Source organism: Crassostrea angulata, chromosome 1 (genome assembly GCF_025612915.1).
Source record: "Crassostrea angulata isolate pt1a10 chromosome 1, ASM2561291v2, whole genome shotgun sequence".
Classification (NCBI taxonomy): domain Eukaryota; kingdom Metazoa; phylum Mollusca; class Bivalvia; order Ostreida; family Ostreidae; genus Magallana; species Magallana angulata.
In genome coordinates, this window is record NC_069111.1 from 54,764,218 (window position 1) to 54,791,484 (window position 27,267).

The 27,267-nt window shown below is 35.1% G+C and overlaps 3 protein-coding genes across 10 annotated transcripts; 1 reads left to right on the forward strand and 2 right to left on the reverse strand.

Annotated features, from left to right (window-relative positions):
* Positions 1 to 1,200: 1,200 nt before the first annotated feature.
* On the reverse strand, positions 1,201 to 7,485 carry LOC128178242 (17-beta-hydroxysteroid dehydrogenase 14-like). Its single transcript, XM_052845325.1, has 9 exons — positions 7,355 to 7,485; positions 6,791 to 6,829; positions 6,470 to 6,567; positions 6,145 to 6,211; positions 5,956 to 6,047; positions 3,865 to 3,969; positions 3,701 to 3,768; positions 3,202 to 3,298; positions 1,201 to 1,445 (listed from the first exon to the last, which is right to left on the reverse strand). Exons 1-9 carry the CDS (start codon positions 7,443 to 7,445, stop codon positions 1,290 to 1,292), a joined length of 813 nt encoding a protein of 270 aa, XP_052701285.1. The 5' UTR covers positions 7,446 to 7,485; the 3' UTR covers positions 1,201 to 1,289.
* Positions 7,486 to 8,626: 1,141 nt separating this feature from the next.
* On the reverse strand, positions 8,627 to 19,814 carry LOC128178248 (ras-related protein Rab-32-like). 5 transcript variants are annotated; one of them, XM_052845356.1, is made up of 6 exons: positions 19,679 to 19,814; positions 13,684 to 13,809; positions 13,196 to 13,274; positions 12,291 to 12,472; positions 10,810 to 10,953; positions 8,627 to 9,877 (listed from the first exon to the last, which is right to left on the reverse strand). In XM_052845356.1, the coding sequence occupies exons 1-6, from the start codon at positions 19,679 to 19,681 to the stop codon at positions 9,764 to 9,766; spliced, it is 648 nt and encodes a 215-aa protein (XP_052701316.1). In that variant the 5' UTR covers positions 19,682 to 19,814; the 3' UTR covers positions 8,627 to 9,763. The 5 variants fall into 5 exon arrangements, with proteins under 5 accessions (XP_052701316.1, XP_052701298.1, XP_052701308.1 ...); XM_052845338.1 differs by lacking the exon at positions 19,679 to 19,814 and adding an exon at positions 18,865 to 19,011; XM_052845348.1 differs by lacking the exon at positions 19,679 to 19,814 and adding an exon at positions 17,574 to 17,722.
* On the forward strand, positions 19,538 to 26,641 carry LOC128178206 (solute carrier family 22 member 18-like). Of its 4 annotated transcripts, none has more exons than XM_052845282.1 (10): positions 19,538 to 19,661; positions 20,158 to 20,406; positions 21,447 to 21,690; positions 23,359 to 23,491; positions 24,214 to 24,314; positions 24,485 to 24,580; positions 24,718 to 24,830; positions 24,912 to 25,013; positions 25,110 to 25,230; positions 25,469 to 26,641. In XM_052845282.1, the coding sequence occupies exons 2-10, from the start codon at positions 20,185 to 20,187 to the stop codon at positions 25,633 to 25,635; spliced, it is 1,299 nt and encodes a 432-aa protein (XP_052701242.1). In that variant the 5' UTR covers positions 19,538 to 19,661; positions 20,158 to 20,184; the 3' UTR covers positions 25,636 to 26,641. The 4 variants fall into 4 exon arrangements, with proteins under 4 accessions (XP_052701242.1, XP_052701225.1, XP_052701234.1 ...); XM_052845265.1 differs by lacking the exon at positions 19,538 to 19,661 and adding an exon at positions 19,901 to 20,047; XM_052845274.1 differs by lacking the exon at positions 19,538 to 19,661 and adding an exon at positions 19,967 to 20,070.
* The last annotated feature ends 626 nt before the right edge of the window (positions 26,642 to 27,267 follow it).

The window sequence follows — 27,267 nt, forward strand, 5'->3', positions numbered from 1 at the left end:
TCAACAACGCATCGGGAGGGTGGGGTTCCGGTCACGCTGTAACACTAACACAACTTTAAACAGAACGCGCTACCACAACTTAACACAGCAGCGTAGTAGTAATCGCCGTGCTGTGTGTCACGTGATGACCAGTTGTGCAACGTAGCCGTTTCTATACTTTCTTTATTAAAATAATAGACTCGAATTTTTTGGCTTTAATACCGAGAAATCGGAAGAGTACTGTCTTTTGTTTTATATATTTTAAACATCATTGGTACTTGAAGATTACCAACTTGTTTTTATTAAATCTCAATCAAGCTTTGCTAATTAATAATGAACAAAAATTCCTTTAAAAAATCCGGAAATCATCTGGATTTTTCGGATTTTACAATCTTGCACATGCGCATTACATTCACGCTAAATCACGGGAGGCTCTTTAGTTTCCACAATATCACATTTGCATGGATAATTAAACTAAAAAATGATGATACAAATACATATAATCTTTCATTAAAAATCTGTTATTATAATATATTCTGTTCATGAAAGAAAATACGGGAGATAACTCTCAGTGCGTTAAAGGTCAGACGACACGTTCCTCGAGAATCTTTTTTGTATCTCCTCGTAATAAAGAGTTCCAATAAAAAATATTAATTTTATATAATTACTTTTAAAATGATCAAAATTTACTTGGTTTTGATTAAATGTCTAGATGATCGAGTGGTTAGAACCGTGGACGCTGACTGCCAGTAGCGTATAGCTAGGTTCTAGAGGTCTTGAGTTCAAAGCCCCGCCCCGGTGGAGATATAGTTCAAATATAGTGAATTTTGCTTTGCTGTAGATGTATTAATTTTATATCAGCAATTCAAGTGTATTTTCAAGAAGATTATATAGGAAATTGCATACTCTAGTATTTTGCAGATATGCCTGGTAAGGTACCCTAATTTTTTGCAAGAAAGCTTGTCAAAGTAGAAGTAAACCATTAACAAATTCCTGGAAAAAGTTATCTAAAATTGAGGAACGTGTCGTCTGACCTTAACATGAAAAATTCTGAGAGTTCTGAATGTCAACATGGTGTGCAAATTTGATGTATCTATTTCGTAAATGCTCGACATAATATGCAATGTCAAGCCGTGCACGTACGGGTCAAAGTCTAGTTGAAATACAAAATGAATGAACTGTAAATAAATAAACAAAGGTGGAACATGAATTCCCACTAAATTAAGGTTTAAATACAATGCTTTAATATAATTGATATACAAGTAGAAATACAGGCAGTTATATATTTATAATTTTATATTGCACGACAGCTATTTGGGGGCGGTGAGTCGCATGTTTTTGACTCCGTAGCTGAGCTCGGCGCCCCCCGATAAGTTGATGTCTATCCCGGTACAGAACGTGGCGTCCGTAGCTAGGAACAGGCAGAGTAGTCCGGCTTCCTCAATGGTCCCGAACCGACCGTTCAACTACAACAAAACAGATTTATATAAACGACCGTTCAACTACAACAAACAGATTTATAAAAACCGACCGTTCAACTACAACAAACAGATTTATATAAACCGACCGTTCAACTACAACAAAACAGATTTATATAAACCGACCGTTCAACTACAACAAACAGATTTATATAAACCGACCGTTCAACTACAACAAACAGATTTATATAAACCGACCGTTCCACTACAACAAACAGATTTATATAAACCGACCGTTCAACTACAACAAACAGATTTATATAAACGACCGTTCAACTACAACAAAACAGATTTATATAAACGACCGTTCGACTACAACAAACATAATTACATGAATATATACCCACCGTTCAACCACAACAGAATATAAATGTATAAAAACTGACCATTCAACTACAACAAACAGATTTATATAAACGACCGTTCAACTACAACAAACAGATGTACATGACCGACCGTTCAACTACAACAAACAGATTTATATAAACCGACCGTTCAACTACAACAAACAGATTTATATAAACCGACCGTTCAACTACAACAAAACAGATTTATATAAACGACCATTCAACTACAACAAAACAGATTTATATAAACCGACCGTTCAACTACAACAAACAGATTTATATAAACCGACCGTTCAACTACAACAAAACAGATTTATATAAACCGACCGTTCAACTACAACAAACAGATTTACATAAACCGACCGTTCAACTACAACAAACAGATTTATATAAACCGACCGTTCCACTACAACAAACAGATTTATATAAACCGACCATTCAACTTCAACAAACAGATTTATATAAACGACCGTTCAACTACAGCAAAACAGATTTATATAAACGACCGTTCGACTACAACAAACATAATTACATGAATATATACCCACCGTTCAACCACAACAGAATATAAATGTATAAAAACTGACCATTCAACTACAACAAACAGATTTATATAAACGACCGTTCAACTACAACAAACAGATGTACATAAACCGACCGTTCAACTACAACAAACAGATTTATATAAACGACCGTTCAACTACAACAAAAAGATTTATATAAACGACCGTTCAACTACAACAAACAGATTTATATAAAAGACCGTTCAACTACAACAAACAGCTTTATATAAACCGACCGTTCAACTACAACAAACATATTTATATAAACGACCGTTCAACTACAACAAAAAGATTTATATAAACGACTGTTCAACTACAAGAAAACAGATTAACATAAACGACCATTCGACTACAACAAACATATTTACATGAATATATACCGACCGTTCAACCACAACAAAATATAAATGTATAAAACCCGACAATTCAACTACAACAAAACAGTTTTATATATACAGACAATTCAACTATAACTACAAACTCCTTAAAAACCGATAGTTCAACTACAACAGAAGAAATTTACATGTCTACCGGTATGTACCGACTGTTCAACTACAACAAAACAGATTTGTATATACCTAATCGACCGTTCACCTACAACAAAATATATCTGTATGCCGACCGATTAATACAAACTGTACAGATTCATATAACTGACCGTTTTTAGGGCGCCGTTAAGTTTGTCACTGACTGAATACGCTTTAGTCATAATAGATCATTTCATAATAATACATTTTAAGACTTACTAAGGAAACTGATTTCGGTTTCAGCGTGAATTCGACGAAAGCACATCCGATGTAACCGTGTTTTACTATAATTAATCCGTGTACTTACCTGGCAGTCCGCTCCGCTCTTTTTGGCGGATTCCGGGTCACTGTACTGTTTGGTTTCTTCTTCCCACATTGGCGTCCATACATTTCCTGGGGAAAATCTTAAAACAGGAAAAACATGTACTCCTGACGTCTTGGTTAGAGCCGAGGTACAAGTATTTTATTATCAATTACACCCCCACGCGTCCAGACGTATGTTTAGGTGATTTTCTATCCTAATTACTATAAATACCGGATACAGGCACCGGGTATATCAGCTTCATAACTTAAATAGAATTTCATTAACTTATGATATCTATCATACACTACTGGATATTTTGGTAGAATATGTATACAGTTACCTTAGTACTGAGAGTTCTGACTTTACCAAAACACTTTGGTAATTACTATAAACATTCATGACTGTATTTGGGTAATCAGTACTGATTACTTAAAACTAACGCAGTGCGTAATTTATGGACACCAAGCAGTAAACCCGCGAGCTACCTTAAGTAATTACTCACGCATTCACTCTAACGTTGTGCTTTGCCTCATCTATTGCCAGGGCTTTTGTAAAGGATGTAATTCCACCCTACCATAAAAAAGATATAGCTTTATTAGAATTAAACAATTATCTTTGTTATTCACAAGGGCTTCACCAAACGTACATGTATGTATGACGTGTTACCTTGGTAGCCACGTACGTGACGGCCCCTGGTTGCCCGATCTGGGCCACTAGACTGGTGTCGTTAATAATGTTCCCTTCTGTTTTTCTCAAGTTAGGCAACGCATACTATAGAATAAGAACAACCCGCAGATTCACTTTTGTGTTTCATGTAACACACAATTTCTCACACAACGATATATGACAAATTTATTATCTTTGTAAAGATTCCTCATGAACTAAACACAAACAATTTCTATATGAAAGCTTTAAAGTTTTCTTTTGAAGTAAAGACATTCAGTATAATAAAACAAATAGTGCCTGTTTGGGAGGGTAAGAGTTGAAATTGACACCCCTCGAAAACTATTTTCAACCTCTGCTTTGCGTCGGTTGACATTGGTTTTCTTTAACTCTTACCCTCCCAAACAGGCACTATTTATATATTATTATACTTTCACGTTAAATACTGAAATCTGATTGGTTTAGATGTAGTTGATAATCCATTCTATTACCCTTAGAGTTAGCAACACACTTAGCAACGGGTAACACTATATAAATAGTGCCGTTTGGGAGGGTAACAGTTGAAATTGACACCCCGAGGAAACCAATGTCAACCGACGCGAAGCGGAGGTTGACAATGGTTTTCGAGGGGTGTCAATTTCAACTGTTAAACTCCCAAACAGGCACTATTAATTTTATTATACTGAATGTCTTAATTTTAGAGATTTTTTTACTGCTTTTATATAGAAATGGCGTGAATTCCATGGCGAACCGTACACGCATAATTAACGCGCATGTAACAATTCGTTTTGTTATACTTTCATGTTAAATACTGAAATCTGAATGGTTAAGACGCAGTTAATAATATTTACTATTACCCTCAGCGTTAGCAACGCACTTGGCAACGGGTAACATTAAAAAATGTTACATGCGCGAAAATTATGCGCGTACGGTTCGCTGTAAAATTCACGTTATTCCTATATAAAAGCAGTAAAATTTTCTTAAAAATTTTAAAAAAGACATTCAGTATAACAAAATAAATAGTGCCTGTTTGGGAGGATAACAGTTGAAATTGACACCCCTCGAAAACCATTGTCAACCTCCGCTTCGCGTCGGTTGACAATGGTTTTCTCGGGGTGTCAATTTCAACTGTTACCCTCCTAAACAGGCACTATTTATATAATGCTACCCGTTGCTAAGTGTGTTGCTAACGCTGAGGGTAATAGAACGGATTATCAACTGCGTCTAAACCAATCAGATTTCAGTATTTAACATAAAAGTATAAAAAAACGAATTGTTACATGCGCTGAAATTACGCGCGTACGGTTCACCGTAGAATTCACATCATTCCTCTACAAAAGCAGTAAAATTTTCTTTAAAATTTAGACATTCAGTATAATAAGATGAATAGTACCTGTTTGGGAGGGCAAGAGTTGAAATTGACACCCCCTAAAACCATTGTCAACCTCCGCTTCGCGTCGGTTGACGATGGTTTTCTCGGGGGTATCAATTTCAACTCTTACCCTCCCAAACAGGCACTACTTATATTTTATTATACCTTCATGTTAAATACTGAAATCTGATTGGTTTAGAAGCAGTTGGTAATCCGTTCTATTACCCTATATACCTACATTTTCCAGTGTCTTTGCCTGTGATAACACTGCGTACCGATTTTGTACAATATAACCCATAACTTCAAATGACGCAAAATTGAGGCGCCAGCGGGGTTTGCTTATTATTATTTAAAAATTTAATCGTACAATGGTTTAAAATTATATAAATATAGGTAATAAGGAATCATTCTTTGAATATTATGAGATGATAATTACGGTCGGAGCGTGATCAAATCTATCATAAAGCTCTTTATTGGATTTGGTCACGCCCCGAGCAAAATTATCACCTCATATTTCTCAAAGAATGATTCCTTATTCCTTAAATAATGCAAGAAATGCGCCACGCAACATGTAGCTTTTCTGACAAATAATCATATCAACTGATATTATTATAATATAATCAAATGCTGAGATCAAATGATCTTGCTTGATTAGAAAATCATGTTCTTCCTGTTGTTCTTAGATTACCCATGATATTTGATTCCACGTCCAACATACTTACCTTGGCAAAGAGGAAGTAACTGACGAGGTTTATATCAAGAAGTCGCCGGAAGTCGTCTGCTGTGATGTCATCGATCGCTGTTTTAGGGGGGTCTTAAAAAGGACAAGAAACTTGGTAATCACCAGCAGTTTTTCTACTATCATATGCACACATCAAACACCATTGTAAAAAACAACCATTGTAACTTACGCTGCCCGGCGTTATTTATCAAACAATCTATCCTTCCATACTTCTCCACTGTCTTGTCAATTACATTCTGTGAGTATACAAAAGTACATTACAATTATATACATTGTAAACGTCTCGACGGAGTCTAATAATATTTGATATTGATATCAAATTTCAAATATCCCCTCCAGTCAAACGACAAAAATCATCTTACAGCGTGTTCGAACCAACGAAATTATGAGACAGCTATCGTGAATTGGACTTTTTTCCTGAATAGTGTTTGATTTTTGGATATTATATTAAGATATTTTGCATTTGTTTTCTATCGTATTATTCCCACATTAACCTTGATTTGTTCTTCTTTAGTGACGTCACACTGAATGAACGTGGCTACCCCGGGCCCCACAGCGTTCACCTCGCTTTCTAGGGCGCGCCCTGCCGCCTCTGAAGTGATACAAAAATACACCTTGTAATCAATTTTTATCACAAATACATGCACAAAGGCGAACCGAGACAAAGTCGAATATTAACAGAGGTATCACATATTAAAACGTGGAATTAAATTAGGCGATTATTTGTTATCCACTTCATAAAGTATATCCAATTAACGTATTTTCTTTGCTTTTCTTCAAAACCATTTTGTGTTATCAAATAGGATATAAATTACCTCCTCTAGCACAGAAGACTACTTTGGATCCATGCTTCACTACAAAGAAATAACACACCAATTTATTTAGACAGCATTAATTGGCGGACCTTTAGCTAGCTATAATGAAACTAGAATTCTTAAATTCATGTATGTAGATATGTGATCAATTCGTTTTGGTCTGTTTTGGTTGAATTGAACAATCTTTTTTTTCTCTCTACATCATCTGTCTTTCTTCATCAATGCCATTAACTCTCTACATATAGACTTTGAATCCGCTCCTGCAATTTGCATTTTTGTAAACAACCCGTCCATTTACAGATGCGTTATATTGAAATATTATTCTCATATATTTGGTTCCCTTTCACGTTTACACATTATCAGCATAACGTTATACACAGAACAGCTGAATTTTAACGGGGTCAGGAAGTTGACCCCATTCCGTGTTATCAGCTGATAACGGATAGAAAAACTACTACGTACGCGCATTCTACGTATATCTATTTACAATGTTAACTTGTCATTTATGAATGACTGCGCAGCATGCGTGGCCTGCATACACCTGTCTGCTAGAAGCTTACGTACCGAACACCTGTACACACCCCTTCCCGATGCCCGTGCTACCCCCGGTGACGATTGTGACTTTGTCTCGATACCTCACGCCTGCATCAGCCATGGTTTGTTTATGATAGCAGGTCACATGTGATCGGTCAGGTGACTTTTAATAATAGAGTCACGAGTCGATAATTATTATACGCACATGAGGCGCCGTTGTACTATTTTTTATGTATATTTTCTGATATACAAAAAGAAATATTTGATATCAATAATTTTGAATTCTTGATATCAGAAAATAAAACCCTACATAAAATTACATGTACTATGAACTTAAAGAATGCTCCCCATGATGCAACTTTAGTTGTCTTATAAAAATTGTGTTTCAGCATTTTTTTTCGTCTAATTTTTTTTTCAAATGTATTAAATTACAATTAATCTATCTATTTCAAATTTTAAAAAATTCCATGGATTTCGAAATGAGGATTTTGGTTCTGGTTTGCAGATTACCCATTTTAATTAAAGCTAGTACTTTCAGAGTTAAGTTTGGGAGAGTGGCAGCGAATGTCTGTCTGTTTGTTCGTTTCGCACATTAATTGTCCTTGACAATGCAGTGTAAGTCCAATCTTGACAGGACGGGAAGCTGCTAGTCATCTCACAACGTGGGAGAATTATATATACTACCCGTGTCCGTTGCTCCTCTAAAATATGGACCCTTTGTGATAAACATTGACCTTTCTTCCAATTACCATTCTAAAAGTGTCAGAATTATACCACGTATTTTCAGTATGAAAGGAATAAATCAACTGTATTCAAAATGCATTTTCTAAGAAAATACAGTATAATAATTGAATCATGCAACTCAAGCATCTAGGATCACAAGGCCATCTAGCTCGAACTTAAATCAAGGTCAAGGACATTCTAATTTCCAGAGAAAAATGACCATTGTTTGTTCTCTTATAAGAGTCGATCTTTTTGTCTCAATGACCTTGTATTCGGGATGCACGGTATCTGGAGGTCATTCCCAGCTTCAGAGTTCTGTCCTTGGGGAAGAGACCAAACAGAACCTGAGTTGGACTCCAGGTGTATACATGGTTCTTGGGGAAGTGGGGTGAAGAAGTGCATTTCAGTACCCTTTATCCTACCCCCCTTCTGCCGACCGTCAGGTGAAAATCAAAGTACTGAGGGTACTGACTTTCATTTGTACGTTTGTATACCTCTTAAGGCTGAATTCTCTGTTAAACGACAGTCCTTTGGCAACTAACTTGATTCTCTTTCATTTGTTCTATGGTATTAAGTGTGTTTTATTGGTTAACATGGCTAAGTATATGCCTTTATTAAAATCTTTCAACATTGCATCGACAGTATACACTATCAACAATAATATAAAAATATACAGCAGATAAAATGTATATAGATAAAAAGGTGTGATTGGTTGAAAAAGAGCCGACACAGTCCCACGACTGAGCTCTGGTTACAAGAACACACACCATCACATACTCCATTCATCTCTCTCTCTCTCTCTCTCTTTCAATGATGAAGGACATGTTAAAAACACTTAAAAATTTCAAAATTTGTAATGAATTACAGCAAGTTTACATGTACAGAGTTATCTATATTTGCCCTACAGTGAATGCTATCAATAGAATAAAGAGAATAGGAGAGGTTATCACCCCTTTGGAGTAGAGCAAAGAAAGTTTTCAAGACAAGAAAATACATTAGTACATCTAATATTCGCCTCCAAGAATTAAGTGTCGTATTTAATATCACAACCAGTCTCTCTGCACACTGTTGTCCTGAGCACTGCTTCACACCATCACATGGATGACCCCTTACAAACCACTCGGTCAGAAGCACGCAGAAGAGATGAGTATTTTGATAGCACATTTTACCTTACAGAAAATATAGTGCACAGTTCACATCTATTACAACTGATCACAGGGTAGGTAAATAACAGAAAATTTTATTAAAAATATTCACTTAAGATTTTTCATGTGCCTAACATTCTATAATCACACTCACTTAGGCTATCCATCTGTTTGTTACTGAGCATAGGAGCAAACTCTCTCCCTGATTTCACATGCAGAAGAAGCACAACTTAAAAAATTAGAAACAAAAAAAAGAACCCACCTTGATTGTCTTCAATTCTCTTGTGATAGACTTTAGAGCAAAAGGCAAAGAAACAAAATGATTTTGAAGAAAGGAACAAAAACATGTGTCAATTAATCAGTATGTGCTGACCTGTCACACACAATGCATCACAATTAAGTGTGTGGAACACATATACAATCAAAGTATCAAAAAACTAGTTCACATTACTTCTTTTAGAAGTCTAAATAACAAACATGTTTGGCTTGCCACTCAGAATACCCTACTATACAATTCACTCATCCATGACTTGTTAACAATGTGTTCATTCATGCATGTTTTGATAAGATATCAGCAGCAACCCGACTTTTCTTTGGGATTTTTGATGTCGCTTTGTCGGCTGCCCAGTGTGATTTTATCCTGATCCTCTTCTTCTCGTTTGATATTGCTGTCATTTTCTAATATCTGAAATACAAGTATGTGTATACAGAACAAATTTCACAAAGCTCTTTTTCTATTATAAACTTTAAAACAATTAAGAGAATGAAGTCATTAAGGTAAATGTATAAATTCATCATTTTCCCCAAAGGTAAATTAAGAAATGAATCTAACCCCAAAAGGTATATGCATGAATTGATCATTCCCCTAAGGTTTACTTGTATGTAATGAATTGATCATTCCCCTAAGGTTTACTTGTATGTAATGAATTGATCATTCCCCTAAGGTTTACTTGTATGTAATGAATTGATCATTCCCCTAAGGTTTACTTGTATGTTGTGAATTGACCATTCCCTTAAGGTTTACTAGTATGTTGTGAATTGACCATTCCACTAAGGTTTACTAGTATGTTGTGAATTGACCATTCCCCTAAGGTTTACTAGTATGTTGTGAATTGACCATTCCACTAAGGTTTACTTGTATGATATGAATTGACCATTCCCCTAAGGTTTACTAGTATGTTGTGAATTGACCATTCCATTAAGGTTTACTAGTATGTTGTGAATTGACCATTCCACTAAGGTTTACTAGTATGTTGTGAATTGATCATTCCCCTAAGGTTTACTAGTATGTTGTGAATTGATCATTCCCCTAAGGTTTACTAGTACGTTGTGAATTGACCATTCCACTAAGGTTTACTAGTATGTTGTGAATTGATCATTCCCCTAAGGTTTACTAGTATGTTGTGAATTGACCATTCCACTAAGGTTTGCTAGTATGTTGTGAATTGATCATTCCCCTAAGGTTTACTAGTACGTTGTGAATTAACCATTCCCCTCTGATCTGTGCTGTACTAGTATTTGGTCTTTGCTTTATCTGGTTCGTATAATAACAGGTTTGTGCTATATGTGGTTTGTGCTCACTATTTGGTCTGTGTTTCTATATATTGTTCTACTCACTCGCTGCACTAGGAATCGAGCACTGTCATCGATGTTGATATTTTCTTTGGCTGAGGTCTCAAACCACCCAATGAAGCCCTTCTCTTTACAGAAATCGTCCATCTGGTTGGAGTTGTTCACAACACCTTCCTTTGTCTGGTCACACTGACAAACATAAAATAGGCTCATGTAACAAATCCTGACTCAAAATAAAGCCATTCATTAACACAAACATTTAATGCAAACAAGGGGGATAGGGTGGAAACTGCGTCTAATTTGCTATCTAATTTTTTTCTTTTCTAAATAAATAAACAGCAACATCTTGTATAAAATAAAAACAAATAAAAAGCTGACTTATTCTGAATTAACTTAGTGTTTAAAAAGAAAATAGAAATCAAATTTCAATGGCAATATGGCAACATTATGCATCCATAAAAGTTACTAATATCTCGAATACAATGGATATGTCGAAGTGATTTGTAAGTCGCCACCACTTTTTTTACTCCTGATATCTCAAATACTCAGATATCTTTAAGTTTTTAAACAGTCCCATCTAGTTCGAGATAACGAAGTTTGACTGTATCTATAAATCTCATCTTAGTAACAAAGAGCCACAACATCTTACATAAATGATAAAATATTAAAAGCTGGCTTATTCTGAATAAAATTATTATTAAAAAAAAACGACACACACACACAAAAATAGAATTTCAGATTTCATACAAGGGCAATTTGGTCTATTGTAACATACATGTAACATACATGTAACATACATGTAACATACATGTAACATACATGTAACATACATGTAACATACATGTAACATACATGTAACATACATGTAACATACATGTAACATACATGTAATTATTTGAAGAAAAACATTGAGACGGTATTGGGTTTGGAGGCACTGTCTGAGATTAGCCCTACCTTATTGGCCAATAGAACACAAGAAACATGATCTGTCTGAGATTAGCCCTACCTTATTGGCCAATAGAACACAAGAAACATGATCTGTCTGAGATTAACCCTACCTTATTGGCCAATAGAACACAAGAAACATGATCTGTCTGAGATCAGCCCTACCTTATTGGCCAATAGAACACAAGAAACATGATCTGTCTGAGATTAACCCTACCTTATTGGCCAATAGAACACAAGAAACATGATCTGTCTGAGATTAGCCCTACCTTATTGGCCAATAGAACACAAGAAACATGATCTGTCTGAGATTAGCCCTACCTTATTGGCCAATAGAACACAAGAAACATGATCTGTCTGAGATTAACCCTACCTTATTGGCCAATAGAACACAAGAAACATGATCTGTCTGAGATTAACCCTACCTTATTGGCCAATAGAACACAAGAAACATGATCTGTCTGAGATTAGCCCTACCTTATTGGCCAATAGAACACAAGAAACATGATCTGTCTGAGATTAACCCTACCTTATTGGCCAATAGAACACAAGAAACATGATCTGTCTGAGATTAGCCCTACCTTATTGGCCAATAGAACACAAGGAACGGGACTGCCGTCGGCCAGCTGCACTTTACTGTCAAGGTCAGTCTTCCACTTCACCACCGCATCAAACGTCGACGCTCGTGTCACGTCAAAGACGATGAAACAGCCCACAGCCTCCTTGTAGTATACCCGTGTCATGTTACCGAACCTCTCCTGACCTATATAAGGTTCAAACAATCAAAGCAATTCCTCTATCTACTGATCAACAAACCTTTTATTATTCCATAATCAAGGAATGTTGCTCCTGACCTATATAAGCCATTATAAGGTTCAAATAATGTATGAATGAAAATCATTCCTGATCAAGAAAAGCTCAATTATATTATAATCAGGGAAAGCTGGTTAAACTAATACATTAGGATACAAGAGACCCTGGTAGTAATACCAGCATTATTATTTATTTTTTACATATACAAATTAACATCAATACGCGATGCATCTTTGCTAACCAAGGGTTTACAATCCGTTCCTGTATCTTCGCTAGCCAAGAGAGGAGCAGAGTGGATTAAAAACCCTTGGCTAGCAAAGATGTATGTGATGATCTATTTTAGAGTTTGCTAGGGTTGTGTGTATAATATTTTCAAAACTTATGAGTTTATAGCAAATATAAAACACTGCTAGTTAATACCGTCACTTAAAATCAGATGAAGTTGTTGATCGACACAGAGATCATTTATTCAGACTGTGTACAGTCTCAGGCACACTGTACCAGTACACATATTGACCTACAAGCTCATGTTGCAATGTTTTAATAGCAATGTTACTTTCAAATACATTTGGTGTATTGAACCTTACATAAATTATAGTCTTTTGATCTTTAAAATTTTGGTCCAGATGAGTGATCGATCTTAAAAAATCTGATGGTCATTGTTCATAAATACCTGCAATGTCCCATAACTGCAGACGAACAATTGTGTCGGCATCCCAGTTTAACACCTTTAAAGCAAAGTCCACTCCAATCTAAGGGCAAAGGTCAAGGTCACTTGCAACAAACTAGTGTACAATCATATGAACTATAATTTCATTTTAATCCCCTTTAATAATTGTATTATTTCCTTAATAAAAACTCTTGAAAAAAAAATATCGATATAACTAAACATGTAAACACAACTGAGGAAACTTTTCTCAAAATAATTTGTTTTCATAAGTGATTGATTTTTTCTGTGAAGTGTATGAAAGGACAACAGATGGGAAATCATTTTCAGAAAATATTTCATAAAAAGTTGTAATGATATGATTGTGAAACAAAAAGACCCACTAGATTCAAACTCAAGACCTTTGACTCACTGGACCAGTGACATGACAACCAGCAAGCTGATTAGTTACACTTGACTGGCTATTTTGTGATGTGTGCAGTAGATAAGGATACAGTAGCTCTGTAGTGCTGGGAGAAGAACTGGTGGACGTATCTCTTGATGATGGAGGTCTTGCCGGTGCCGAGTTCTCCGATCACCAGGATCTTGTACAGGTGTTCCTTCTTCTCCACACTTCCTGCCTACAGTCAACAAAAACAAGTATTAACAGGATGTGTACTGTACAAGAACTGATACTGATCTTAAGTCCTAATCCTAGGCTATCTAAAGTTAATTCTACCCTTAATAAACTCATCTCCAAATTACAAAACCAATGAGGGAATGCAAAAAATTAAATTAGAAATCAACATGATATACCTAAGATGTTCAGATCCATAGTATTCATCTGAAAATGAACAACACCTGATGACGTCATCACAGATTAGCAGGCTCTAAATTGTTACCTAATATGCCTTTGATATCTTAACATTATACAAGTTCTAATGAATGAAAATAAGTATTACCTAATTTACCGTACTAAATAAATTGCCAAGCTTTGAAATTATCGAAAAACACACTGGCAGTCTCGCACATGCTTACTGACCATGGGCCGACTCGGTAAACTTTTTTCGTTTTCATGAATATTCAAATCTCAATAAATCAATGAGAGAGCCAACTCTTTACTTTTTGAAAAATTAAAAATGACAATGAAGATGTGATAACATGACATTGTTGATAGATCCATGCCTAAAAATTATCACAATTGGTGATAATTCCTCTTCAAAAGCGTAAAGGAACCAATCGGAAAAAGAGCATAACTTTATCATGAACATGAGAAAATTTCAATGAGTGGGTTCATGACCAATAAGCGCACGCCAAATTGACAGTGGGTATCCGACGATGAGCTTTTGAATGCAAAGTCAATATTCACACTCAGCATATTTGCATAATATAATTAATCTTACAAAGTAGCCATATGGTCCAAAAACACTTGACTTTGGGAATACGGTAGGAAATTCAGCAACTTGTCTCCTGGTTAATAAAACCTTTATTGTAAATGTATCAGTCATCAGTAATTGTGGTCTCTTGCAATCAGATGTGATATCAATCAAGTATGACAATGTATAAATCAGGAATTTGAAGAAAAAAATGTCACTTTAAGAAATGCTTTTTTCATCAATACAGTGTAATGATGTCATTCCCAAATATTAAGTCTCATTTGTGTAGCAATGGGTCATCAAATATCAACAAATCCCAATATGGCAATGAAATCCCCATACAAAACAACAAAATCCCTTTACATTACAACAAAATCCCTATACATAACGATGGAATACTTTCACAGAGGAATGGAAGCCACTAACAGAGAAATGGAGGACTAATATAGACGAATGTCATAATGGAGTGTTATAGACAACTGTTACACAAAGGAGTGTTATAGACAACTGTTACACGATGCAACTGAAACTCTTACAAGTCTACAAATAGGATTGCCCTGTAATTCATGCTTATAGTCAAAGCAACAGTACCCTCCTTATGGCAACAATATTCCCATATAACTATAAAACTAGCATCTCCTTAAAGTCATAGCAACAGGATTTTGTTTGAATAATATCAAAGAATCTCCTTTTAGTCATAGAAGTAGGATATATATAAAATCACAGCAATAGAATCTCTCTATAATCAAAGCAGAAAGATCTCTTTAAGGTCATAGCCACAGGATTTCCCCATTCAAGCCTTCAGCCCTGTAACATTTGACTTACCATATCTATAAACAGAAGGACTGGTCTAAGTGAACGAGGGATACTTCACTTCCTTGATGTCGTGCATTGTGTTATAAATGTTTGATTGGCTCAGTCCACTGATAATGGGGCTCATCTAGCCTGTACCCACCCTTATCTGTCCAAACATACCAGGTACTTACATTTAGTAGATAAGTGAAACATGTACACTAGTGCTTAAAGGACAGTTCTCCATTCAAATGCAACATTGACCATCCAGTCTATATCAAATGTCCAACTCTAATAGAATCTCATACTTCAAGAACACTCCATGGGTTGACACCCTTGCACTGTCTAATATTTTGTTTCACCAAGAGAAAAAAACTCTTCGTGATGACAACTGTCAACTGACGCAAAAATCTGTGACCTTGGTATCAACACTTTACATTTCTAATTCATTCATTATCTGTCCTGTGTTCACTCTTGCAGAATTCATTCACTAGCTTTCATGTGACTCCATCTGTAACAAGGTCATTAGCAGGTCTTTACTTATATAAGCACTTTAATCAGAATCATTATTCATGTACATAAATATTTCCCCTTTCATTGATCACATACAAGCAACACAGTGTTCATAACATTGAGAAAAGAATAATAACAGTTGTGAAGAATGGAGGAGAATTAAAGGACACATCCTACCATAAGATGGAATCTTCGAGCACTGTAAACAATCTAGGAATTGATTTTTTTCAGTTTTTTTTTCAAATTTATAAACTGTTTAGATCTGCGTCACATGTTAGAGTCAGGTGGACTGTGTGTAAAGTCACAAGATAATGAGTTACAGAGTGCTGTACATCACTCACTGAGAGAGACAAGTTATATAACTGGATGTAAGTACTTCTGTGGGAGTCCCACTCTACATCCTGTGCAAAAAGGTCCATCCCCTACTACTAACAACTACTAATCTGGCTATTAACCACAGTTGACCACCACCATCATATTTAGGACCACTAACACTCCTTGTTTCCCCTGAGTGTGGTGTTTGCTGTTAGCTAAATAGCTTCTGTATACACTGATATACCTCCCAAAAATCAGAAAATTGTTTTACATATGCAAGATATCTTTAATTAATAAATAAACACATACAGGGTGATATCGTGTTTATGTAGATTGGTACTGATAAGTGACAACCATCTACAGCCTAGGAACATCAATCTGATAACACAACAGTCAAATCACATACATGTACAACGTAATATTATATAAATAGTGCCCGTTTGGGAGGGTAACAGTTGAAATTGACACCCCTCGAAAACCGTTGTCAACCGACGCGAAGTGGAGGTTGACATTGGTTTTCGAGGAGTGTTGATTAATTCAACTGTTATCCTCCCAAACAGGCACTATTTATTTTATTATACTGAATGTCAATTTTAAAGAAAACTTAAAAGCTTTTTCTATAGGAATGACTTGAATTCTACGGTGAACCATACGTGCATCATTTACGTGCATTTAACAATTCGTTATGTTACCCATTGCCAAGTGTGTTGCTAACGCTGAGGGTAATAGAACGGATTATCAACTGCGTCTAAACCAATCAAATTTCAGTATTTAACATGAAAGTATAATAAAACATTATATCACTTCCTGTGCTTCCTATTAAATGAGCTTAGAGAACAAAAAATGACTGGTTTCTGTATATCATTCAATCTTTATGTTCTGTCCCTACAAAAGTTTACTTTGATCTGGGTCCATTACATTATTTCAAAACTCAATACCAAAAATTCAGTTACATATTGATTACTAGTAAGTAATTCTTCAGGTAATTAAAAATCTTAACAGTGCTTAAATATTTACTGTATAAGGAATAATCATATAAAATATAAAATAAAACTTCTAAACCAATGCTACTGATTTAAAAATGTCAACACTTGAATGACTTGATTATCTGATTATCAAATAGAAAGTTGTATATATCAATCAAAATAGCAAAGGAATGGAAGAAAGCTCTGAAACTTGCTTTTCTAAACCATTAATACCTACTGTTTCCATTTGCTTAATTAACCCAACAATAGGATAGCAATCCCATTTAGAAATACACCTCAACACCATCAATTACTGACCGTGCATGAGACAACAGATAATTATCTGTTTCCTTGATGTGAGCAGGTAAAATCTGAAGATCATACATTAAAGCTAAACAAACCAAACCTAGCCCTGGTCCACAGATAGGTAACAAATACACGTACCTTTCTGATTAAATCGGCATTAACATTTATAATGGAGTTCATTTTTACAGCACAAACTGATGACGGATTAAAAGTTAGAACATCCCTAGCTCAGATCCATTTTGCACAAGGTCCTAGATAATAAGGGATGAAGTCAGCCCATTGTTTTGTTGTCACAGTGTATAATGAAAAACAGAGCAGTAAGGAAGTGCTGAATCTCACAGCCCTCCAGGAAACAGGGCACTCTGGGGGACCCCGAAACAATGCACAATATCAGTCATTCAAAAAACTTAAAGACTCAATTGAGCTAGCTCAGATCACTGAAACACACTAACACTTTGTTCTCTCTACCAGTGTCTGGTCTATGTCATTATTTGTGTGTGCCCTGTCATATTGATTTAAAGGTGTTTTACATCCCATTCAGAATATTTTACGGATAGTTGAATACAGTCACCCTTATGGTAATGCTCAAGAGTTTTCAGTATTTACTGTTATTTAGTTCTAAAAGCTTATTTTTACATTGAGCATGGAGTTATTTATTTTTAAGACATTGAGAAATTAGGTTTAGTACTCTAACAATCTGATTAAAACCACCCCCTTCTTCTTACACATGAAACAGTATCATAAACTTCCTTTTACTTTGGTTCATTGCTGACAGCCTTGAAAAGTAAGTACCATAAAAAGAATGAATATGAAATCTTATCGCTTATAAAAAATTATTGTGTTGTGTGTGGGTGTGTAGGAATCAATCTGTCTGTTAATCTAAAGAATAAATTACCCAATATCAAGAGAAAAAATTAAGAAAATGACTGTGTTAACAGCACAATTACATTAGAAGTCAGTTAGAAATAATAGAAAAAGAATATATAAAAACCTGATCTACACAAACAAACCTAAATAAGAATAGGTAAGTAAATGACAATGTCAGCAATATTGAAAGACCTTGACAAGAATGACACTATAGGCATATTTAGTTCTGACATACTTCATTTACTATTGCCTGTCAAGATATTTAACAGGTATAACAACCCTCCATCTACTCACTGAATTACACAGCATAAGTTAACACATAGCACAAGTAGAATTACTTTCAATTATTGACTGTCAGTATATTTTCAGATTGATCCAGAGTAACAAATTCTTATTAAGATTAGATTGATTTTAAAACAATCAAATGAGATTACTATTCACTAGTAAAAAAGATATATGCATTCAGAATTCTGATCAGTAACTACTGCCAGTACTGGTACCTGTATGTCTGAAAGGCCTGAAAGATTTACCTGTATATTTGACAGAAACCTGAAAGATTTACCTGGATGTCTGACAAAGGCCTGAAAGTTTTAGGAATGGATTCCACTGGTTGCCTATTTCCTTCATGAACCATTTTTGCAGAAATGTTCACCACAAACTATCAGTTACTCCAGCTAGAGCAATCAAAATACTGAATTGACAGAGAGACCCCAAGAACAAACCAACATAATGTTCAGCAGACATGCGTGGTCACATGAAGAGATTCTCAAGGTTGCCAAGGAATCCAGACAGAATGAGTGTATATCAGGTCTTGTGACTCGTGGTGAATTGACTTCAACTTATTCAGAATGGTTTACTATGCTCCAATTCACCTAACCTGTCAGAGAACCCTCTGATATACATGACCTCACGTGCACCTAAGACAATATAATACAGTTGCATGGGCACTGTCTCAGTAGATTGAACAAAGTGTCTGCGTTTATAAATAAATCAATTTGCCAATGCCACTTCCAGTGTTTAGAAGACATATTACTGGGTATTACTATAGTATACAAATAGGATGACTGACTCATTGATATTCAACGAGTTAAATAAAAGTAATGTGAAGTAAAGTTCAAGAACTAGGTCATGAGATATCATAAGCTAGGTAACAAAAACAAGTAATTACATCAATCATGTTTGGTTAGTCACTTAAATGTCATTCCAGATAATGACCCCATTGACCATAATCTCATGTGACTGATTGCCATACTGCAAAAACCGGTTGTATAGAAGGTACTACTTGCTAACCTCCTGATGATGTGTAGTCCAGTGTAGATCGGGCCTCTGTGGACAAATCAAATCACAGGGGATATGAATGTGACTGTTTCACTTACCATGATGCACCTCCAGTTTCCCTAAGCTCTTAGGTCATAGAAGAGGATGTTATCTCCTGTTACTTGACCACACTACCTATTTTCAGTTGACTATCATGTGACATGTTTGTTTTGAGGACAAGTGTGCGATTGTCGTAAAATGTTGTTTAACTAAGTTTGATAAATATATTTGATATGTTCCAAGGGCAAAAATAGTTTTTATTTTCCTTTAAACCCCTTTTTAACACTATTGCTTTATATCATGGTATATTCGCTACAGCAAAATGTTTTGCGACAATGTTCCACATTTTGGACAAACACCACTATCTAACAAACGTTTTAGAAAAGCTTCTTATAAAAGAGAAAGTCAAGGAACATATGGACTTTGATGTAATTTGTTTTACGTGGAGAAAGTAATCCTATTTGATTTCTTACTGTAATATTTCAATCAATAGCCCTCTTTATGTCGTATTTAAAATAACAGTTATGTTATTCTGTAGTAATCGTTTGATACACCAAGTGAAAACATGGAGACTCGATCATCTGCGAGAAGAAAGCGCTTAAACGAAATGGGAGGAAATGGAGACTTTACACCGGAAACGTCTGAGAAAAATACCTCAGTTCCGCATTTGACATCCACCAGTGACATAGCGATCGGAAAATGGAGATTCAACAAAGTCATACTCAGTACCCATTTTAACATATTTTTATATGCGACATGCTTTTGGATCCAAATAGGCACTTTGCCTGTAAGTTAAAATTTCCAGCTATTTTTGATGAATGATTAGCGTTGGTTGTAGCGTTTATTAATGCAAAATTATATTCAATTTATTTGAATTCAAAGAATGATTACCTGGTACATGAATATAGACAGAATAATCATACCGTGACCATGCTACACTCAGGTCACAGTAAGAATTTGTCTCATACTGGCAATGCAGCAGCCTCGAAGCGGATCTGCTTCACTTCAATTTTAAGTCTGTTGAAAATAATCTGCAGAGGAAAAACAGATTTTTATACCTCACAAACCTTTTCAAACATGCAGATGTAGTTAAGTTCACAAAATATCCATTTAATTGGTTGTACCAAGGCATTTTGTTAATATACACGTTTGATTTTACTTGCAATACTGTCGGAAATGTCTCAGATTTTATCTTTAAAATGGCAGCCGTAAACAGTGAAATTTCAAATGTGATTAAAATTGGCAGTGATTTTGTTCCCAAAACAGGTAATATGGTAAAATGGAATCACGAAAGAGCAACATTGTAGGTATTTGAGACCAATCATATGAAAATTTAGGTGATATACAATATGGTATTTTTTTTTCATTTGCTACGAAGCAAGTATAGGAGACGAATGTATCGTTAAACCGAGTCCATAGGACATCTGTAATTTTAACAAAAGAACACTCTATCTAACATGAATATGATGTGCAATGCACTGAATTTTAATTATGCATGGTACACAGCTCACCATAAGGAGCCAAAGCACTAATGAACACAGTATTTCATCAAAATCTGTTAGTTTTATCAGAATAGCTGAATACTCTCACTTTGAGTAAGTAACACAGTCAAACAGAAGGCTGCGACAATATTGCACAACTAAACTGTCTTGCAGTGTCTCACCAGGATGTCATTGTCTTTGACACTAGGGAGTCGAAACATGGTGGCAGCAGAAATCTCTATATGTCCTTGCATTTTAGATTTACAATAAAACATTTAAAAGTATGAATTATATTAAGTATTTAATTTCAATTCCATTATATAATCCACCTTGATTTATTTTCCAGTACTTGACAAAGAAACTGGGAGTGGATCCGGTGTTTTTTGGATACCTTCAGACTACCTTTGCCGTTGTACAGCTATGTGGTGGCCCTGTGTATGGAAGGTTTGGAGATATGTTTGGGGGAAGAGCAGCCATGGCTCTTGCCTTTGCTTGTGCATCAGTGTCATATTTTGTCCTTGGAATTGCTGACACTTTTTTCTGGCTCTTCCTTTCAAGACTGCCATCAGTCTTCATGCATGCCATGCAAGGTGAACATTGGTTTTATAATAAGCAATAATTTATGTGTCAACTAAAGTAATGCTCAAGCTTAGACTAGGCAGTTATATTCCAAATTACTATGAAATCGGTTGAGGAAAATAAGTTCTGATATGAAGTAGAGTACAAACTGAGTAAAGTAAGACAAAAACTGTATTATATATTATTTTACTTTCATGTTTAATACATGTACTGAAATCTAATTGGTTAAACGCAGTTTATAATCCGTTCTATTACCCTCAGCGTTAACAACACACTTGGCAATGGGTAACTCTATAAAAATAGTGCCTGTTTCGCAGGGTAACAGTTGAAATTGACACCCTGAGGAAACCATTGTCAACCGATGCGAAGCGGAGGTTGACAATAGTTTTCGAGTGGTGTCAATTTCAACTGTTATCCTCCAAAACAGGCATTAGTTATTTTATTATACTGAATGTCTTAATTTTAGAGATTTTTTTAATTCTACGGCGAACCGTACGCGCATAATTTACGCGCATGTAACAATTTGTTATGTTACCCGTTGCCAAGTGTGTTGCTAGTGCTGAGGGTAATAGAACGGATTGTCAACTGCGTCTAAACCAATCAGATTTCAGTATTTAACATGAAAGTATAATAAAACAAATTGGTACATGCACATAAATTATGCACTTACAGTTCGCTGTAGAATTCAGGTAAAAAAAAAATCAAAAGCAGTAAAGTTTCTTTAAAGCTGCTTGGTCCGATTTTATATCAAATTTTATGCACGCTTTTAAACGATGGCTATGCTTAATATATGTATAATAATAGACATTGCAGTAGTTTTACCCGTCAATTATGCCAAATTTCAATGAAGAAAAATACGTACAAAATTTGCTAACAAAACAAACGACATTAAAAGGTACCGCGTTATTTCGCCTCATGTTAAATTTCACCCCTGGCGACGAGACGGGAATGGTTGTATTACGACTTTGACATCGCTCTAAATAAAGGTCGAAATGATCAGACAAATTACAAATAAACATGTGTACGTTTTGTTCGCTAATATTTCCAAAGTCTGCTTTCTTTACAATCGATGCATAGCATGCGGGTTGAATAACCCCAATCATTCGGGGGACGAAACCAAGCGGTTTCCTTTTCTAAACATTCCCGTGATGCATTTTGGTTTGTTTTTTCGTTTGCCCAAAGAGAAATTATTTTTATTTACTTTGAATATTTCTAACTTTGAAAGGAGACTGATTCTGCTGGTGTAAATAGGAGAAAGTCCATAACTTTCTGAGATAAATGATTTGTATGGAACAAATTTTGATATTGTAATTACAAAATAAATCGGACCAAGCAGCTTTAAAATTAAGACATTCAGCATAATAAAATAAATAATGCCTGTTTGGAAGGGCAGCACTTGAAATTTAAACACCTCCAAAACCATTGTCAACCTGTGCTTCGCGTTGGTTGAAAATGGTTTTCTCTGGGATGTCGATTTCAACTGTTACCCTTCCAAACAGGCATTACATGTATTTATAAACTGTATCATTAGAGGTTGCTATACTGCTGTTGAATATTGAAAATCTACTTCATCAAAGCATCAGGCAATTGAAATTTTAAAACAAATGCCTTGATAAATATCTCTGTACATATAAATTGCCCTTCCAAACAGGTACTATTTATATGGTGTTTATTCACAGGTGGGCAGATGATTGTGACAGACCTGGGGGAGGAGGGGCAAAGAGCAGATGCCCTGGGCAAGCTGGGCCTGTCCTATGGAGTGGGCATGGTTATTGGGCCCTTCTTGGGAGGATTAGTCACAAAGTTCTTCAGGTAATTGTATTGGTCCTTGATGAGAAACATGTTGAAGTTGAATCATTCATAATCATTTACTATGTATGTGTATGTGCACTGGCTATGAAAGTGTAGATATGTTATTGTTTTCTATGCTTCCTTCATTTAAGTTTATTATTATGCTGTCATCTGAATATGCATTCCTTACAAATTTGATTATTGGTAGTTTTTAGGGGATGTTTTTTAAAAGAACTGTGTTAAGCTTTTGGGAATGAAATTGACCTCAAATCCTGTATTGTTAATGTAAATGTTAAAACCAATCTACTTTGTAAATAGCTGCCAAAGTTGTGGCATGTGGTAGACAAATACAGTGGGGTTTTAAAATGAATGAGATTGATCAATTTAATAAACATCATTACTATCCAAGAGAGAAAATCACTGCTTTTGAAGGAGGAGAGATGTGCAATGTTTTCCTTGGCTAGGGAAATAGCTGTCAATAGTTGTATTTTGTATACAAATACCTGTACTGTGGTTTCATTAATATTCAAGGCCATCAATTTTTGTGGATTTAATGAAAATCACAGTTTCAAGGATACGTAAACTCATGGCCAATTACCCAATCAAATACCTTATGTTCATAGAAATTGCACTTCAATGAACATTTAATTTATGGATCAACTTAACAACGAAATCCACGAAAATTGATATTCAACGAATAATGATGAAACCGCAGTATTTTATATGTCATTTCTCTGCTGTAGTGAACAGACAGCTGCCTTCGTGGCGTGTATAGGATCCGTCCTCAGTATTGGTGTTGTGTGGGTGTTTGTTCCACAGAGGACAAAGAAGTCTCAGGGAAAAGGTAAGTATCCCTTCAGAAAACTGTCCTTCATTAGAGTATTTAGACCTTTCAGAGTGCTTCTGGATAGAAAGGGCTGGGTTTCTGTCAGCAAGGAAATTCATCAACAAATTGTCTGTTTTGAATTGGGAATTGTAATACCCATGATGATATAAATATATTTCTTCTTCCAGAGAGCTCAGGGTCAGCAGTGTTTAGTTTGAAGAAAATCCTGGCCCTGGTGACAGCCCCAGGGGCTGGTTTCTTACTCTTTATCAGAATGTTGGCAGGTAAGTTTATCATTGGCATGGAAAATTATAAGCTGAAATATGAAATAAATGATGTAGTAGACATTTAATTGAATTAATGTCCTGTTTTGTTTACAGGATTACCATTTAATTGTATTAATGTCCTGTTGTTTTTACAGGATTACCAATTGGAGTGTTCCAAAGCATGTTCTCAGTGTTTGCCATGGAAACCTTCAAACTACCAGCTGAACAAAATGGATATTTATTGTCATATGTTGGGGTTTTAACTATGGTGTGTATTGATATTACGATATTTTTATAAAGCATGCTAGAGTTTTCCCCCTTGGTTTACATCTCTTTATCACTGTTTCAGATTGTACAAGGACTGGGTGTAGGAATTCTAACCAAGAAGTTCTCAGAAAATGACATTTTGAAATGGTCCTCATTCCTTTTAGTTTGGTCTTATTTAGCACTGGTAAGATTTTGTTAGTATATCTACATTAAGACAGAATGTCCAAGTTTCTACTTCCAGTCCTAATCGACAACTTCCTGTGCTACCTGTTTTCTGTAGGCCTTCGTGACAGACGTTTTCCAGCTTTGTGTAGTTATGGCCCCTCTGGTGGTCGGGCTGGCCTCGTCCAACATCGTAGTCAGTAGCGCCCTCACTAAGACAGTGTCAGACCAAGATACAGGTAAGTAGGGAGGACAACTCGGTACAAGATATGCAATATCATGTAGGAAAAGGAAACAAATAATGAAAAAACCATTGTATAGATAGGAAGAACTTCTGAGATGTAAATTTCTTGCCATCAAACACTGTTTAATAAAAAGAAATATTACAATTAATAGAATGTTAAATATAAAAATGCCTAGAAGTTTGATAACAATAAAACCAAAGTTAACTGCTTCCTGATTTGATTTTGTTTCTAGGTGCAATGCTTGGTCTGAACATGGCAGTGAACTCACTCATCCGTACCATATCACCAACAGTAGGCGGCTTTCTGCTCAAGTCCTATGGATTCCAGTCTTTCGGTTATTTAGGATTTGTAATGCTTGGAATTTCAACAATAATTCTATTTATAAAACTCAGACAGTAATATTTAGAAGGGCACTTTTTAGAATTATTTTTTTATTGTTACTTTATTAAATTTTTCAGTAATTTATTGTGAATTCATGATCTGTGACTTTTATCTGGTGAATTATTTTGTGGATGAGAACAGTTGAATAATATACCATTCATCAAGATATTTTAAACAGTGAAAAATTTGAGGATTTCAGCCTTGAGATCCAGCCTGAAAAAGTAGTTTTATCTATAGATGGGTGGTAGGCTTGTATAGAGCAGTTGTTGTTTTAAATATTTGACAATCTGTGTTGAATTATTTTCCACCCCTGACAGACTCAGCATTTCCAGTATGTGTTAAAATAACTTGGTTGATGGAGTATGGTTGAATTGTGTCTGAATCACTTCAGATTTGTTATGCTTTCTTCTATTTTTGATTTGTTTTATATTTTTGATTGTTTTCTTATTGTTCATATCAAGACAGGGTGATAGCATGTGTTTATAAGGAAAACTTTCCATTGATTGATAAACCAATAACAAGGCATTTCCACTAAATATGAAATTTATTATTTGAATCAGAAAGAAATAGAAAATACTGACCTACATGTCTGGTTATTGTTAGGCCCCTGGATGAAAGTTCTTCTGAGATTCAATGATAGTGCTTTCAGTATTATTGTTTGGTTTTTTTTGTACTTCTTGACAGTAAACAGTAAAAAAAATTATTAGCATTATTTTGTTCAGAATTCAGAAATCATTTTTATATATGTATTACAAAATTCTCAATTATTTAGCAATTATTCGGTTTCAATAGGGATTATTTTCAACATTGATAAGATACATGTTGTTAGTAATGACTCTGAATAAACTAAATTACAGTACAGCAATCATGAATAATTAATTCCCTGGAACCAAATTTTTAACTTTGTTATGATGTAGGGATATTAAGTGGTATATTACCCAGTACTTGTTATTTAAACAGTTAGAAAGAATACGATGAGATGCAATAAAAGTGACTGAATCAAAAGAATTGTTTGAGATTCATTGAACTGGTGTAATAACCTTACTGTCATGTTGTAAATTTTGAATTTACTGGGTGGGTGTAAATACAAAAGTTGTCATGTTGTAAATTTTGTATTTACACCCACCCAGTAAATTCAAAATTTACAACATGACATTACGTTACCATCTGACTGTTGCCAAACAGTCACAACTGATTTATTTCAATCATATCACAAACTGGCCAATACCTTTGTAGTTAAGTACTTTTTGTTAACTTTTAGTTCCATGTAACTGATATCTGTTCAGAAACAACTGATTGTTAACCTAATAATACCAGCAAACTGACATCTTTCAGAAACAACTGATTGTTAACTTAATAATACCAGCAAACTGACATCTTTTAGAAACAACTCCAAATACATTACTGAAAACATTTCTCAAACAGCATAGTTGACATACCGGTATATCTTTTAAGTAATCAGCACTTACTTATCTTGAATCAACAATATGTCAAGATGCTTGCATATAAGTTATACCATACATCGTTTGAAAATACAAATAATTTCATATTTTTTCTACATAAAATTGGATCCCCAATGTGCCCCCCTACTCCTGCTGATGATCAATGGTTTTTAAAAAGACATTTTTCTCTATAAAAATTTACCCCCCC

Excerpts from the sequence above, each read along its gene's own strand:
- LOC128178242 (XM_052845325.1), bottom strand. The coding sequence starts at position 7,445 with ATGGCTGATGCAGGCGTGAGGTATCGAGACAAAGTCACAATCGTCACC. Across the intron at positions 6,568-6,790 it reads AGTCTTCTGTGCTAGAGGAG|AGGCGGCAGGGCGCGCCCTA; the intron begins GTAATTTATATC and ends GTATCACTTCAG. Across the intron at positions 6,212-6,469 it reads CTAAAGAAGAACAAATCAAG|AATGTAATTGACAAGACAGT; the intron begins GTTAATGTGGGA and ends GTATACTCACAG.
- LOC128178206 (XM_052845282.1), top strand. The coding sequence starts at position 20,185 with ATGGAGACTCGATCATCTGCGAGAAGAAAGCGCTTAAACGAAATGGGA. Across the intron at positions 23,492-24,213 it reads TTAGTCACAAAGTTCTTCAG|TGAACAGACAGCTGCCTTCG; the intron begins GTAATTGTATTG and ends TCTCTGCTGTAG. Across the intron at positions 25,014-25,109 it reads TTTGGTCTTATTTAGCACTG|GCCTTCGTGACAGACGTTTT; the intron begins GTAAGATTTTGT and ends TGTTTTCTGTAG.
- LOC128178248 (XM_052845338.1), bottom strand. The coding sequence starts at position 18,936 with ATGGTTCATGAAGGAAATAGGCAACCAGTGGAATCCATTCCTAAAACT. Across the intron at positions 12,473-13,195 it reads GCAGTTATGGGACATTGCAG|GTCAGGAGAGGTTCGGTAAC; the intron begins GTATTTATGAAC and ends AACCTTATATAG. Across the intron at positions 10,954-12,290 it reads GTGTTCTATTGGCCAATAAG|TGTGACCAGACAAAGGAAGG; the intron begins GTAGGGCTAATC and ends TATGTTTGTCAG.